The 16,486-nt window shown below is 34.4% G+C and overlaps 2 protein-coding genes across 3 annotated transcripts; one reads left to right on the top strand and one right to left on the bottom strand.

Moving 5' to 3' along the window:
- Positions 1-2,437: 2,437 nt before the first annotated feature.
- On the top strand, positions 2,438-4,708 carry LOC107864061 (60S ribosomal protein L19-3). Its single transcript, XM_016710316.2, has 5 exons — positions 2,438-2,660; positions 3,509-3,631; positions 3,947-4,260; positions 4,368-4,438; positions 4,516-4,708. The coding sequence occupies exons 1-5, from the start codon at positions 2,549-2,551 to the stop codon at positions 4,541-4,543; spliced, it is 648 nt and encodes a 215-aa protein (XP_016565802.1). The 5' UTR covers positions 2,438-2,548; the 3' UTR covers positions 4,544-4,708.
- A 1,296-nt stretch (positions 4,709-6,004) lies between these two features.
- LOC107864062 (ethylene response sensor 1) lies at positions 6,005-14,697 on the bottom strand. Of its 2 annotated transcripts, none has more exons than XM_016710317.2 (7): positions 14,169-14,697; positions 13,967-14,078; positions 10,758-11,683; positions 7,436-7,804; positions 7,067-7,333; positions 6,633-6,763; positions 6,005-6,439 (listed from the first exon to the last, which is right to left on the bottom strand). In XM_016710317.2, exons 3-7 carry the CDS (start codon positions 11,661-11,663, stop codon positions 6,199-6,201), a joined length of 1,914 nt encoding a protein of 637 aa, XP_016565803.1. In that variant the 5' UTR covers positions 11,664-11,683; positions 13,967-14,078; positions 14,169-14,697; the 3' UTR covers positions 6,005-6,198. The 2 variants fall into 2 exon arrangements, with proteins under 2 accessions (XP_016565803.1, XP_016565804.1); XM_016710318.2 differs by having other exon boundaries at positions 14,182-14,697.
- Between the last annotated feature and the right edge of the window lie 1,789 nt (positions 14,698-16,486).

Genomic DNA, 16,486 nt, shown 5'->3' with positions numbered 1-16,486 from the left:
CGTTAAAATTTAGTTCAGGGGGATAATAGGACCCTCATAAAGTTGGAATATGTCGTAGAAAATTCAGTCATAGTTTAGGAGGTACTAAATGTTTTACTCTAAAATATATAAAATAATTTTATGTGTGACGTGAACCAATCAAAATCGCGTGTGTTTAATAACACCCAGACTTGACCTGAAATGAACTGTGAAAGGTGTATATTAATTCACTTTAAAATTATTAAGGGGAGTAAATAAATGAAAGATTAGTTAAAAGACTAAAGTAAGTTGGGCGAATAAGTTTAGGGGTGTTTTGATATCTTTACTCTAATATCTATTGCAAATTAGAATACCACAATTAAGAGTCAGTTGCTAAAATTAAGAAGCACAACCATTTTAAAATAGGGAAGGAAAAAATAAAATAGGTAAAAATCCTTTTAAAACAAACTAACTAATGCTAAAATACAGAAGAAATCAATAAAGTAAGTAAAAGACCCCTCCCCTCGCCACCCTTCCCCCCCCCCAAAAAAAAAAAAAAACAAACTAACTAATGCTAAAATACGAAAGAAAATAAGTAAAAGCCCCTCCCCCTGCTAAAAAAAAAATCCTAACTAATTAATGCTCACGTCTTTGCCACACATCCTTTTTAAAATAAGAAAGAAATATTGATTTACCTGATTGAAGAATATTACTCAAATTTTATACCTAAACTAATTATATTCTTAATAAATCTTACATTTAAAAGGACTTATAAATTAAATTAATTAATCTAATATAAATAAAATAATAATTTGAAAAAAATATTAAAAAGACGATTTTGTTTATTGCGAAGACTTTTAATAAAAGTAAAAAGTTTAAATTACTTTTCTATGGGTCTTTACACTTTTAATATATTGTAAATGTAGATGTAGATGTAAATGTAGATAATTATAATAATTTATTCTTTAGCAATTTTTTTTTTAAATTAAGCTTATGCTTAAGAAAAATAATAGAAAAAATACATAGCATAGATAAAAAGGGTCATTTATCGATCATGGTTAATGTTCAAAATAATTATCTAACATAGAGTCAAAGTTAGTTAAAGAACTATTATTTAAGTGAACCCTCATATACAAATATAATAACTTGTATATCATACAATTAATTTCTCTCATCTAATTAGCTTAAATTTTGGCTGACTTAATTGTACTTAATTTTATTTTTTGATTTAATTTTAAAAATGGTCACTTTATTTAATTTTTCTCTCTCTTCTGAAATTTTCTATTTATTTAATTATTCTCTCTCTTCTTATATTTTCAAACATCTTCTTCGATCCTTTTTCTTAGAAACTAGAAACTATTGGTAGGTTTGTTATATTAACTCTTAAATAGTATATGTTTATTATTTGCCCAAAGATTTATTACATCTAAAAATGTTTCTTCAATTTTTTTCTCTCAATTCATACAATAAAAGGTTTCTTCAATATATATATATATATATATATATATAACCATTGTACAATTTGACAGTTGTCATGTATTGATATATACATATAAGTTATATAATCAGTTTTTGATTTGTATAAAATATGTTGATTCATGTTTTATATATTACATGTAGGTACACAACAATCATGTATTTGTATATAACTCAAAAATATTTTATATAAATTATATTTTATCATAAAATGAATTAGTTTGTATATTTCTATCAGTATGTTTGTATTTTTTAATATTTATTTCACATACATTTTGAATTTGTATACATTTATAGATTTACACATATAATATGAATTTATATTCAATTTATGCTTTTGAATTTGTATCAATTCGTATTTATCTTAAAAATATGAGTTGGAAGTGTTTATATTTGTATATAAATGTAAAATTCAGAGCTAATTTTCATTTGTATCAATTCTACATTTGTATTTCTAATCATAGCTAATTTTATTGATAAATATATCGAAATTATATTTTAAATTTTGAAGCCATACAAAGAAATCAGAGGAATTAGTTTGATTTCTGTTTACACCTTAATTTACCATATTTACACAAATTTTCATCTTTACAAAGTAATTATAAAAATTTCAGCTAATTATGTATCTTTGTTGGATATACTGAGGGGTTAAATATGTATCTCGACAGGCCCAAAATCAAAAATAATATATCGAAAGCTAATTATGTATCTTTACAAGGAATAAATGTATCTTCGTTGGATGTATTATTTATCTCGACAGATCAAAAATCAAAAAAATGTATTTGAAAACTAATTATGTATCTCGACAGACTTACAATTAAAGATTTTTAGTAATTATGCAAAATATCAAATTTTTCTGTAATTAAACTTCAAACTGTCGAAATTTATGGTATTTGCCCTGTATTATATGCTGGTAAAATCTCCTCTGAATTTGTACTTGTTTTGTATGGGCTTAGGCCCATCTATCTTGAAGGTCCATATTAAGTCTCCTTTGTAAGCCCAATAAAAAAGCTAAGCCCTATGAAAAACCCTAATCAGGTGGCTGAATATATAAAGCCTTATCTGAAGCACCTCGTTTGTTTCTCCTTTGTACAAGAGCGGTGAAGGAACAAAGATGGTGTCACTGAAACTACAGAAGCGTTTGGCGGCGAGTGTACTCAAGTGTGGTAGGGGTAAAGTGTGGCTTGATCCCAATGAAGGCAACGAAATCTCCATGGCCAACTCCAGTATGTCAACACTCTTTACTCTTTTTATATAAGTATATATATATAAGTTTGCTCAGAGGTCTAATGTAGATTTTGATTCTTTTTCTATATATATACTCTATACCCTTTGTGTTTTCTTGGATTTTTATCATCACTTTTTGATTTGTTCAGTAATTGTTGTTTTTCACTTTTAAGGTAGGTACTGTAGGAGAGTGCTTGTGATTGTTAGATATGGATATGTTTTGTAAGAATAGATATATTCTTTGGGTTTTAATGAATAGATTGCTTGATATTATTTCATACTAGTCTTTGTATCTTCAACTTTTATTGCAATCTGTATTGAGCTGAGGGTCTATTGGAAACATCTCTACCTCTGGGGGTAGGGTAGGGGTAAGGTATGCGCACACTCTGCCTTCCCTGTACCACAGTTTGTGGGACTACACTGGGTATCTTGTTGTTGTTGTTGTTGACTATAGATAGATTTATGATAATTATCTTAATGGAAAATTGTTTAGTAGTGAAGTGAAATGGACTTGAAATGGGGGTAGTATGGATATGGGGGATTTGTGTAGTAGTTTTAAATTGATATGCGGTTGAGGATAATTGAAAGATTGATTGATAGCTTAGTATTGGGTAATATAAGTGTTGCAGAGGTAAAGTTATTTATCTGTAAGTGATGTTTCAAGCGTATGTGCATCTTTGTCATGGTTTAGCAGACATAAATGGTCTTAACACAAGGAGAAGCATGGACATATAGCTTTAATAAGACCTAAGAAGGCTCTAGCAGATGATGCCTTTTCGCTTGCTTTATATGTTGGTCTTTACACACGTTGGTTGCCTCTAATTCTCTTAATTTGTGTTGAGTGCAGGGCAAAACATCAGGAAGTTGGTGAAGGATGGTTTCATCATCAGGAAACCAACCAAAATTCATTCACGTTCTCGTGCCCGCAGGATGAAGGAAGCCAAAAGGAAGGGCCGTCACTCTGGATATGGTACCTTATAAATTATAATCTTTTGACGTTGGTTACTTGAATTAGTAATGATAATTTCTGTTTTCTGGTAAAAATGCTTCTCTTAATATTATCATGCAACTTTGTCTGAAATGTAGTTGTCTTCCAATATGTGTAATTGACCATATTAAGTTGTGTTTCATCATACTTCAAACTGAAAACGATTTATAAAATCAACCAACTTGAATATAGGATCAATTGGAAAAATGGCTGAGGTTTGTTTTAGAGATATTCATAAACTGAAAAAAGAATTGTTTTTTGGAGGCACTTGATACTCAATATGTAGTCTTTTCTCAGGTAAGCGCAAGGGTACCAGGGAAGCTAGGTTGCCAACAAAGGTGCTGTGGATGAGGAGAATGAGAGTTCTCAGGCGTTTGCTTCGCAAGTACCGTGAGTCCAAGAAGATTGACAAGCACATGTATCATGACATGTACATGAAGGTGAAGGGTAATGTTTTTAAGAACAAGCGTGTGCTAATGGAAAACATTCACAAAACAAAGGCTGAGAAGGCAAGAGAGAAGACCTTGTCTGATCAATTTGAGGCCAGGAGGGCAAAGAACAAAGCAAGCAGGGAAAGAAAGTTTGCTAGGAGGGAGGAACGATTGGCTCAGGTAACAGCTTGAGATGCTCACTCCCCCCTGGTGAATAGAATAGTCATCTAATTGTGGCTAGTTATGGTATAACAAAGTGAAATTGTGCTGTTTTTTCTAATTTATAGGGACCAGGAGAGAAGCCAGTACAACCTGCAGCCCCAGCAGCAGCTTCAGCACCCCCAGCCCAAACTGCACAGTAAGTTAATCACAGACTTTGTAAGTTTATCAACGACCTTAAAAGTCTAAATTTGATGAATATTCTTCTTGTTGCAGGGGAGGATCTAAGAAATCAAAGAAGTGAGGATGGCAGACTATAAGGCGTGTTGGCTCTATATCTACTTTTTGTTCGTGTTATTATATGCCAGTTTAGTAACTTTTATATATTCCCTTTTTGGTTCATGTACTTTAAGAAGGAATGTTTTAACTGCATGAAGTTGAATAGATGCTTTGGAGTTTTGATACCTTATTCTCGTGTTACCGCCTTTTTCATATTTAGTTATGCATTTCCTTTGGTTATACTATGCATCAGATGGAATGCAGTGTGTGATTGCAGATAATTTGCAAGCCAATTCTGCTGCTCGTTTGCTATCCGATGTAACGTCTTTGTGTCAGAGTTTTCAACCTCTAATTATTGTGCAGCTTAAAAGTTGGAACTCTGATTGAATGTTAAAGGTTTGTGTTGCATGAACGATATGTTGCTTGTAGCAGCTCTATAATTAGAAATCTTAATTGAAGGTTAAAGTTTTGTGTTACATGAAAAGATATGTTGCTTATAGCAGCTCTATACTATAAATGAAATTAGTAAGACCAAGTGCTAAAGCGTTCTTGGATTATTATGTTTAAATTGAAGGTGTCTTCTTTACGAAAGATAATGTGTTCTTAGAATTTTTTTAAACAAACGGTGATCTGTTTACATTATTAATTATTAATTTTTGTTGGTGCCCACACACAAGAAAACTGCAGTATTTTTACTCTCATTAGACAAGTTATTTCTCTTATTTTGAAGTAATTTGTTTTTTCAAAGATCATTCTTTTCAAAAACCCTACCAATTTTAACACGAGAAAATTGAAAAAGATACCTGCTGTTTGCTGTATATCCTGTAATTTAGCTGATTGCCACTGTCACTTATCAGTACAAGTCAATTTGGGTAGTGCTTTATATTCGGTTACCAATTATTTCTAATTGTTTTCCAAGTAACTTGATTGCATGACTTTTTTAAGTAGTGCAAAAATCATCACGTTCATCTGTCACCTTTATGTTCAAAGAAAAAAGGCGATTTTGATGATCATATCATTTTATAGCGTTTACAAAGATCCTCGGGAAGTACTATTTGATTTCTTAATCATGTGGAGGATTTACTTGACGAGACACCAAACCAATTGCTTTAAACTTCCTACTATTTCGACTTGGTTTCCAATGGTCATATGAGGCATCAACTTTCATCTTTTCTTGAATCGAGAGCCTATCAGAACAGCCTCCGTACTTTCACCAGGTAGGAGTTCCTAAGTTCTCTTTTTTTGTTCTTCTCTTTGACATTTAGAGTTGCAATAAATTCTATGGATCATCTTTTCCATCGTCACCATCATCTTTAGCAATTTAAGATTGTCGAAACTAGTGCTAACGTATGATCATTTCTGGGTTAAACTGTCTCAGTAAAATTCTATATTTGATATTTTAGCTTGTTTTTTGGAAGAGACATTACTTCACAAAAAGGACTTGCCTATAAAGGAACTTACACAGCAGCATAGTAGGCCTAACAGATTGTTGTCAAAAGCTCGATATATAAATTCGATTGTGACATTCTCAAGATGCTGCGATTGTCAATGCTCACTTTACGGGCATTGAATTAAGTTGGTTACAAGGCACTCTGTCATTGGAACATACAGAACAGTGAAGAAGTCTTAAATTCACAAGTCCTGTTCTACTGTACTATGTCACCAGTGTTTTTTTGTCATTTACAGACTTCTTTGATAGCGTTGAACGTTCACAGACATCCCACCATCATCTCCACGGAATTGTCTATACCTGAAAAGATCATCACTACCTTTGTTCAACCTGCCTCTAGGAGCCACAGGTAGCATAGGCAATGCATTTGGGTGGTTGCTGACTCCGAGTTTAACTACGAACGTGACAGTAGTTCCCTTTCCTAGGCCCTCACTTTCAATCCAAATGTTGCCTTTCATAAGTTGAATAAATCTGCATCCACCCATTTCAAATATCAATATGAGTGCATCAATAATGTGAACTGAGGCGCACAAAGCAACATATAAATAAGGCACTGTACCACAGAGATAAATGAGGGTTAAAAGAGGGCGTCCGAGAGAAGCCTTTATATAATATGGGATACTAGGAAAAAATGATACTCCCAAATTTACAGCGTGAAACATACCGTCTGCAAATGGCGAGCCCCAAACCTTCCCCTCCTCCAGTACTTCGATTTGACGTAGTTTGTGCCTCTAAGAATTTGGTGAATACTAGGGGGATATCATGTGGGCTAATGCCACAACCAGAATCTCGAACCTGCAAGAACATAATCGGAACAGGGTAAATTTTCAAGTGAATGACATAAATCTCTTTTTCTGATTGATATTCTACTCAAGACGAAATAAACAATCCAGAACTTTAAGTAATATATGCAAAGAAGGAAAGAGGGTTTCAACTTGATTCCTGATTCTTTGCTGGTTTTGTAACAGAGAACACACTTTTCCCTGTCCGACCCAACAAACAATTCTTGGAACTGCATGCATAATTGTATGGAAACTCATTTCCTCAATAAAACATGGTACAACCATTAAGCCAAGATGTAGGATAGAAATGCTAAACCTGGACGCGCAAATAAAACTGGCCATCACTTGGCATAGGGAACATTTCAGGAGGATGACAATCTCTCGCGTACTCTGGTTTGGCAACTGAAGCCTCAATTGAAATATGACCTTCTTTAGTGAACTTCACAGCATTTCCCGCCACATTTAAAATTATTTGAATAAGGCGTTTTGCATCACCCACAGCAAGAATAGGTAAATCCATAGCCAAAGCAAGAGTTATAGATAATTTCTTCAAAGATGCAATTGGCTTTATCAAATTAATGGCCTGCAAATCAATGTAACAAATGAACTCATGCTATCTGTTTACTAGAGGAAATCAACATGTTACCGGTGTATGCTAGATATGCATCGGTTTGTGGTCATTTACCTCTCTTAAGATTCCATGAAGATTAAGCGTTCCATTTTCTAGTTCAAGAACACCATCTTCAAGCCTGGAAAGATCTAGTACATCATTGATCAGTGCTGCAAGAAGATTGCTACTCTTCAATATGGTCTCGATCATAACCCTCTGCTCTGGAGTTAAGTCTGTTTCTAAAAGCAGAGAGCACAGAGCAATAACTGCATGCATAGGTGTTCGCATTTCATGGTTCATCACAGAAAGGAAGTCGTTACGTGCACGGATGGCCATCTCTGCTTCTTGTCGAGCTACATCCAAAGCAATATTCTGTTCCATGAGCTGATCATGGGCTCGCATGGACTCTTCCAAAATTGCAGCATGTGAAAGAGCGACAGCAACCTGATAAGCAATTGCACTACTTAAAATGACAATTCTAATAAAAAATCAAATGGAGAAGTTCTAATTTGTGTTCTTCAGATAATAACATAGAGCCGCCTTGTTCTGTTAGGGCTGCTATTGCGCAATTGCACTTAAAATGACGAGTTCTAATTCAAAACTGAAAAGGACAAGTTCTAATTTGTGTTCAGGAGTAAACATCATGTGGCAGCCCTGTTCTGTTAGGGTTGCTAATACAAACTTCAGAAAGCAAGGGCGATGATTGGACATAAAAAGCAGCATAAATTTAACAGTGCAGTAGAATCCAATTGATCAAAGAGAGCGGCTATTTCTGCACCTAAACGTCCTTATCCACACTGCAATTAATGCATTTATCCGTAGACAAAGTCTCCTGTGATGATTACAACAACAACAAGAACAACATACCCAGTGTTATCCCACAAGTGGGGTCTGGGGAGGATAGTGTGTATGTAAACCTTACCCCAACAGTAGAGAGGCTGTCTCGGATAGACCCTCGGCTCAAGAAAATACAGTCCAATGTAGTCCCAAAACAGAAGTAACAGAAGTACAAGGAACAACAGAGAATAACAAAGTAGCAAATAGTCACAGAATGAAAACTACAACAGAATAATACAATAATCGAGGTATAAGAAACAACAGCTATCAATAGAAGTGGGAGGATAATAAACTACAGGAGAAATACTATGACTACCCGGAAAAGAGTACAGAGCTTACAAAAGGAACAATAGCAATGGCGAAATAAAACAGTAACTGAAACAGAATAGACAGCAGATATCAAAATCAAGAGACTACAAGCATACGACTAATACTATGACAAACACGGTGCTACCAAAATCCCCACCAAGCCTAATCCCGCTGATAAAGCAAGACAAAGCTCAACTACCTACTAACTTTCTACCCTAATCCACGACCTCCATATACTCCTATCTAAGGTCATGTCTCGATAAGCTGAAGTAGCACTACGTCCTGTCTAATCACCTCTCTCCAATACTTCTTCGACCTACCTATACCTCTCCTCGTACCTAATGTGTCCAACCTTTCACACCTCCTTACTGGAGCTTCTACACATCACCTCTTCACATGCTCAAACAATCTCAGCCTTTCCTCCCTCAACTTGTAAATCACAGAAGCCCACCCAATTTTGTCTCATATATTTACATTCCTAATCATCACTCCTACTATGCCCCACATCCATGTCAAGTCTCAACATCCTCATCTCCACGACTTGCATCTTCTGAACATGGAAATCAATTGGCCAGCACTCCACTCCATACAGCAAATCCAGTCTAACCACCACTCTGTAAAACTTACAAGTTTTGGTGGTACATTTTTATCACACAAGACTCCGGAGGCAAACCTCAAGTTCATCTACCTCACGCTAATACGATGTTTGGCATCATCATCGATCTCTCTATTTCCTTGAATTAGAAACCTAAGGTACTTGAAACTTACTCGTTCGGGGGTGACCACAAATCAAGTCTCACTTTCACACCTACCTTAGATGAGGCATCACTGAACTTGCACTCCCGAGTTTTTTAACTAGGTCCTACTCAACCTAAACTCTTTGGACTCCCAGGTTCGTCTCCAAACCTCCACCCTAGAGCCAACTCCCTTGTGAGTATCATCAATCAGTATTATGTCATCTACAAATCACATACACCAATATACACCATGACACCTCACCTCGAATGTGTCAATTCATCCCTCACCAAGGCAAGTAAAAAGGGGCTAAGAGCTGATCTTTTGTGTAACCCCATCCCAATGACCATCTTTAATGATTAATTTACAGGCAACACTATCCGCACCTTAAACATTTATTTGGTGGTACTATTGACGAAACTTCTTTTTGGTAATCCTCAACAAAATTGGAAAGTGGAATTCATGTTCAGTGTGTGCAATACCTATTCATGCTATGGATGCTTCAACAATAAGTTTCAAGTCACAAGGGTTCCACCAACATTAAAATTAAATTGACATATCTACGTTGCTCAGACTCTTTAAAATCCATGTGCACCCATGTCAACACGACATGGTCGTGGTTGTGTGATCCACACAGGATATGTCCAGCTTAACTTGGGCGCTTTGACTACATCTACGACCAAGAAGTAAAGACAGATTGGGCATTTGGTTTGACTTTTGGGTTTATGTCATATATACAGTTATATAAAGGATGAAAAGGTGTTACTATTACGCGAGATATCTTATGAACGAAATATTTGGCATTTATAAATTATAATGAATTAAATTTTGTTAGTTTTAGTTCCGTAACTCTAATCAATCACAATATATACTTTATATGTCGTAATACACAGCTGTTGGCCTTATCGCAACACCTCTATCCACATTCGGATCCATACCCCTGAATCCTAAAATTTACATAATAAAGAATCTGACCTCTAGATCGTATCGGATAGTGACACCAGAGTCTGAGCAACATAGGGCATAACATACCAAAAATATTCTGGACAAAGAATTGGAAAGGTGAAAATTATGGAGCTAATCATAGAAGCGACACATAGTCCATGTGCTCTTACTGGAAAGTAACAGTTACCAGTATTTTGCATCTTCATTATATTATTAATAACACCCATTAAGACAAGGATAATATAACCCAAGCATATAAAACACATTAGCGATAGTGTGGATAAGTGTAATCTTGAAGTGGAAATAGCCGCTATGGTGAATAAAGCACAACACTTTAGGGGTAAAATAAAGTAGTTGTGCAAGACTTTCATCTTTTCCCATTTTAAGTAGCCATTTGTCTGAATCAGCAAGAAAACGAGACCTTCTATTTGCTAATAATTAATGTAGATGATTAATGCGAAAAGGACATTTCCTTTTAGACCGCTGAACTCTCTACGCATAATTGACCTGTCTGGGAACTCGCCCTTTTTAACCAGTGATTAATAAGATAAAGGAAGTTAGCGATTAAAACCTGATCTGCGACAACTTGCACAAGTTCTAACTCATGATCACGCCACTTTCTTAAGCCATTCATCGGGAGAATCAGAACCATCACCGCATAACTTCTAGCAGACAGTTCAGCCCAGTCATTAGTAAAATTTGAGAGGTGTAAAAGAGGTACACGAACAGCAACTACTTCTGGTGGAATACATCTACCAGCAGTATTCCTCATCCTTGCCAATGGATTTGTATGTGGAATCTGTATTGCTTCGGGGCTACTAAAAATCTCATTGATAATAGGAAGATTAGTGGGCACATTAGATCCCAGAGGTATTAAATTGTTCAGATTATGGGAAAGTTGCAAAGTCATGCCTCCTTGGCATGGCATCCACAAAGCACATTCTGCCAGGTCTAAGGTCCTACCTAGCTCTACAAGAGTAGTCTTCAAGATTGTGTGTCTGTCGAGTGTGCTTCTTATCTCATGAGTCAACATTCTGACATGTCTGCCAGCTTCTTCTTGTCTTATTATCAGGCCCATTTCCTTGTCAAGCTCTTCAGCTCGAGTTTTCAAGAACAACTCTCGTGTTTTAACACTTAGCAAATCAGGAATAATGTGAACAAGCATCAAAGCTGTGATACAGGACACGGCAGCTGTTAACATTTTTGATATGGTCATAACCACAGCGACCGTCTTAGAGTGCATAAAGAATGTCCACAAGCTAATAAAATGTGTTGCTCCACAGAGAACAATAAATGCGCCAAACTGCATGAGGACCCATCTGTATGGGAAGCATGCAGATTTGTGGACAAAATAAATAAGCTCCAATGGAATGGAAAAGTAGGCTATGGCAATGAAGAAATCTGAGAGGTATTGGTATTTAACCAGCAGGTCACCAGTTGGCATTAGAGCCTCAATGCAATCACAGGATTCCATCATCTCGTTTTGTCCCAAGGAATCTGAAAATGACAGAATGAGGGATGTTTCTTCACAAATAGGGAAACAGACAACAACACGGACAAAAAAAAAGAGGATTTCTCCAGAGGGAATGTTCCTCCACAATCATGGTACTATTCACCTTCATTTCATCGCTAGACATTTCAACTACCAAGCTAAAAAGCAAAACAAGGCAAGAAAAGAAGAAAATAATTGATGCGAACTTTTTTTTTCCAAACTCTCCAAAAGGGATACCTGTTTGTTTTCTGATTATTAATCTGTTAAATGGTAACTATGGAATTTCAACCTCCATGAGGTTAAACGATTATGTATCTAAAAAGGTTTTGGGTCCATGCCTATACAAATTCACACTCAGTTTCAATTTTCTCTCCAGTATTAGAGAGGCACATATCCTTCTCCCGAATCAATATAGCAACTTGGAAGGAACTTAGACACTAATAGCAAAACCATAGTATTTTTTTTTTCTGCTAATCTCCTCCATAATTAGTCCACAGATTTACAATGCAAAACCTAAATACGCTCCCAAAAGAAAATTAAACATCGAAAATAAAGCTACAATTTACAATTCAATTTCGACACCCCCCAGTTGGACATTCGAGAGACAAAAACTCGTTAATTTGAAGAGTCATTTCGTTTTCACTGTTTTGATTAAATTTTGATGAACTTCTTTTCACTTTCAGTAATACATGGAAGAATGAATTGTTAAAAAACTTATGATTGCACCAACTACAAGAAAAGACCTCATGATAGTCAATATGAGGCCTCAGCACCCATCAATGCATGGTGTGTTCTTCGACTCATCGTTACTCTAGATGGTGAAGATGTTGTCGACTACGAACCATTATTGGGTTATTTACATAGAAGAATGGAGAAAATTGCGGAAAACCGAACAATTATACAATATATACCTTATGTAACACGTTCGGATTATTTAGCTACTATGTTCACAGAAGCAAAACCATAAATGGACCCGAACAATTAGGCAGTATTCAAGTACCTAAAAGGGCTAGCTATATCAGAGTCATTATGTTGGAGTTGAGTCGGATCGCCTCTCATTTGTTATGGCTCGGTCCTATTATGACGGATATTGGTGCGCAAACCCCTTTCTTCTATATTTTTCAAGAAAGAGAATTGATATATGACCTATTCGAAGCTTTCACCGGTATGCGAATGATGCATAATTATTTTCGTATTGGAGGAGTGGCTGTCGATCTACCCTATGGTTGGTTAGATAAAGTTTGGAATTTTGTGATTACTTTTTAACAGGGGTTGCTGCGTATCAAAAACTTATTACCCAGAATACTATTTTTTTAGAACGAGTTGAAGGCATAGGCATTATTGGGGAAGAAGAGGCATTAAATTGGGGTTTATCGGGACCAATGCTATGAGCTTCCGAAATAGAATGGGATCTTCGTAAAGTTGATCATTGTGAGTCTTACGACGAATTTGATTGGCAGGTTCAATGGCAACGAGAAGGGGATTCCAGGAGGGCCTTACGAAAATATAGAAATCCAACGTTTTGACAGATTAAAAGATCCTGAATGGAATAGTTTTGAATATAGGTATTTTAGTAAAAACCCTTCTCCAACTTTTGAATTGTCGTAACAAGAACTTTATGTGAGAGTTGAACCCCCAAAAGGAGAATCGGGAATCCCCCACCCCCCAAAAAAAAAAATAGTAACATGGATGACGGATAACTTAGCTAGCGTTTGGCCATAGATTTTGAGTCAAATATCTGTTTGGTCATGAAATTTGATCACATTTCAAAATCTAATCTTCAAATATTTTCAAGCCACTTTTTTGAATTTTGGAACTAAAAACTCACAAAACTTCAAAAAAATTTCCAAGTAAACACAACTTCAAAAACTCAGATTTTCAAGTTTCAAGTCCAAAATCAACTCCCAAACGGGAGCTTAAATACTTCAGGCATAGCAAGTTATTACCAAAATAATTACACTATAGAGAGACATAATTGACGGATAACTTACCTAGCCTTTGGCCATAGATTTAACATCATATTTTGAAAATTAAACTTCAAAACATTTGTTTGACCATAAAATTTTATCAAATTATGAAAATCTAATCTTCAAATATTTTCAAGCTAGTTTTTGGATTTTTGGGACTTCAACTCACAAAAACTTCAAATTTTTTCCAAGTAAACACAACTTCAAATTCCAAGAATTACAACTTCAAAAACTCAAATTTTCAAGTTTCAACTTCAAAATCCAATTAGGAAATTAAATACTTCAGGCATAGCAACTAATTATCAAAAAAAAAAATCTCACAAATATTTCTGAGATTTCAGCAACTTCGCTTATCCTTCCTTCTGCTATTTGCTGCCGCAATACATACTATATCTAGCACCACATTTTCATTATTTTTTCTCCGTGCAGAAACCTAAAACATGAAAAATTCAGATCAGCCAAAAGCATTTTTTTCATCTCAATGAAAAAAAATAAAAAAGAACAAATCAATGGAAGAGATTACCGTTTTAACGTACCAACAAAATATGAGATGGAAAAATGCGATAACTATATGACTATTTCGATGACAAATGTTCTGTAGATTTAGTCGAAGTGAGCGAGAGAGCTTGCCCGTATTTATTGATTTGTCATTTTCAGAATTTCAGTTTTCGCTTTGCTTGAGCCCATTGTATTTTTGTTCGGTGATATGATAGTAATAGTATGAAAATTTGGTGATTTTATCGAGAAGAGCAGCTCCCCCAACTAAAAAGTGAATGAAATAAAGTGGAGGGAAGTAAATTAAAGCTAAAACAAAAGGCTTCACATTGGAATCACGCTTCTACTGTGATCCCGAAGAACTTCATACGTGTGATACATTTTATTCTCTTTTTTTTTTTTTTTAGTTGCTGCTCAGATCTATGCTTACCAATTTTTTTTTTACTAATAGTTCTGTGAAAGGTTGGCTGAAATTGCCTATTGTGAGTATACTATAGTTGGCTGGGTTATTTTATTTCTAAAAAACTAAGTAAAAAATTGGATATATATTTAAGATGATGTCACCTATTCGTTGTTTGAGTAAAATGTATATATAATTCAAAGAATTGACGATAATGAAATATATATGTATATATATATTCAAAGTATAACAGAGGGTATGTAACTCTCTTACCCCCTTTTCTTTTGAATGTCAGGATTAAAAAAGCGAAGATTAATTATCTACCAATCTTGTTCGTTCTTTGTGTTGGGCGACTTTATGCATAGAAAAAGTTGATATGCGAGATGGACAAAGTCGGCTTCATCTAATACTTCTTCTCATCTTGCGAAGAATGTCATTTATGATAGTTTGGAGTATATTTGTTCCTTTTTTGTGAAATAAATAAAAATCGAATAAATATCTAGGATGATGTCACGTATCTCGTTATTTGGATAAAAGATATGTACAACACAAAAGATTGATAGTAAGAATATATACACACCCAAAGTATAACAAAGGACATATGTATATCATTTATGATAGTCGGAATATATTTATTCCTCTTTTCGAATAAGAACAAACTTTGTGAAGTTTATCAAATTGTTCTTAAAAAAATAAAAAAGAAAGAAAAAAGAAAGGACCATTATCTTTAAAATTAAGTAGAATTAATTAAATCTGTCTTTAAATATTTATCAAAGGTGACATTTTTAAAAAAGAAAAAAAAAGTTGTCACATAAAACAGACAAAAGAAAGTACTAATATCATTTGCTACTTTATTGGAGTAGTTTTACTTTTATTAAAAATTTAGTGACTAAGAGGGTCGTTTCATATGGAAATGGAATAGATACATTACTTCATAAATTGAGATATCTCACCACATTAGCTACTTCATCATATATCAAATAGGTTATTTTATTATTACAGTATAAATAGTGAAATAAATAATGTTGAAATTAGTTAATACTCTTAACAAAATACATAATAAAATAATTTTATATTTTCTTCTAAAATTATTATCTCTTATAACTCATACCAAACATTCCTCTATAGTGTTCGAGCAAAACAACACTAGCTTTCTACCCTGCCTAGAGGTCGAGGGTTCGATTCTGGGTATGGACAAACACTCTGTTGGGAGCTCTTCCCCCAAAATACGAGGCGAATTCAAATATAGTCGAACTCCTAAAAAGCGGGTACCGAACATCGAGTGTTTAAAAAAAAAAAAACAACACTAGCTTGTATTAGCAAATGGTATTACGTCTAAGCATTGTCTTTTTTCTATAAACCAAAAGAATTATACAAATAATCTACCAAGTAGGGGTTAAGGAAAGGGGGGCCACCATACACTTGCCAAAAAGAGAAGTCCAAATAATCCCAAATCCAGGCAAGGGGAGTTGTACTTGTATGTACTACAACGGTTCATTTAGTTGGAAAACAGTTATCTCGAGATTTATTATTTTATCTTCCAGATGGATAAAAATAATTATTTCTTATTACTTGTAACAAACGAGCTCTAAGGTTTCTAACAATCTGCTACAATGTGAATATGTATTTCTTGTTTTTAATAAGTTTGTTCTAATACCACTTTGACAAAGATCGAGGTTCTTTTTGTGACTAGGTTATGTAGATTAATGGCCAACTTAATAATTCAAATCGATAATTAAATTATTTGGTAAATAATTCAAAGTACTAACTTAATGATCTCATTATCGATTTATCATCTCAAATTATTTAGTTCAGTTCTTGCTTTGATTACTATGGGACTTTTCTTCGCTTTAAGCAAGATCAGTTCATACTTATAATAATGTACTTTTATTTTTCAATTTATGTAAATAAGTAAACATTCTTTTAGTTTTTTTTTTTTTTTCAAA

The sequence above is a fragment of the Capsicum annuum genome, chromosome 3, assembly GCF_002878395.1.
Source record: "Capsicum annuum cultivar UCD-10X-F1 chromosome 3, UCD10Xv1.1, whole genome shotgun sequence".
Classification (NCBI taxonomy): Eukaryota; Viridiplantae; Streptophyta; class Magnoliopsida; order Solanales; family Solanaceae; genus Capsicum; species Capsicum annuum.
Note: the sequence above shows the minus strand (reverse complement) of the source record. Positions and strands in the feature narration are given on the sequence as shown.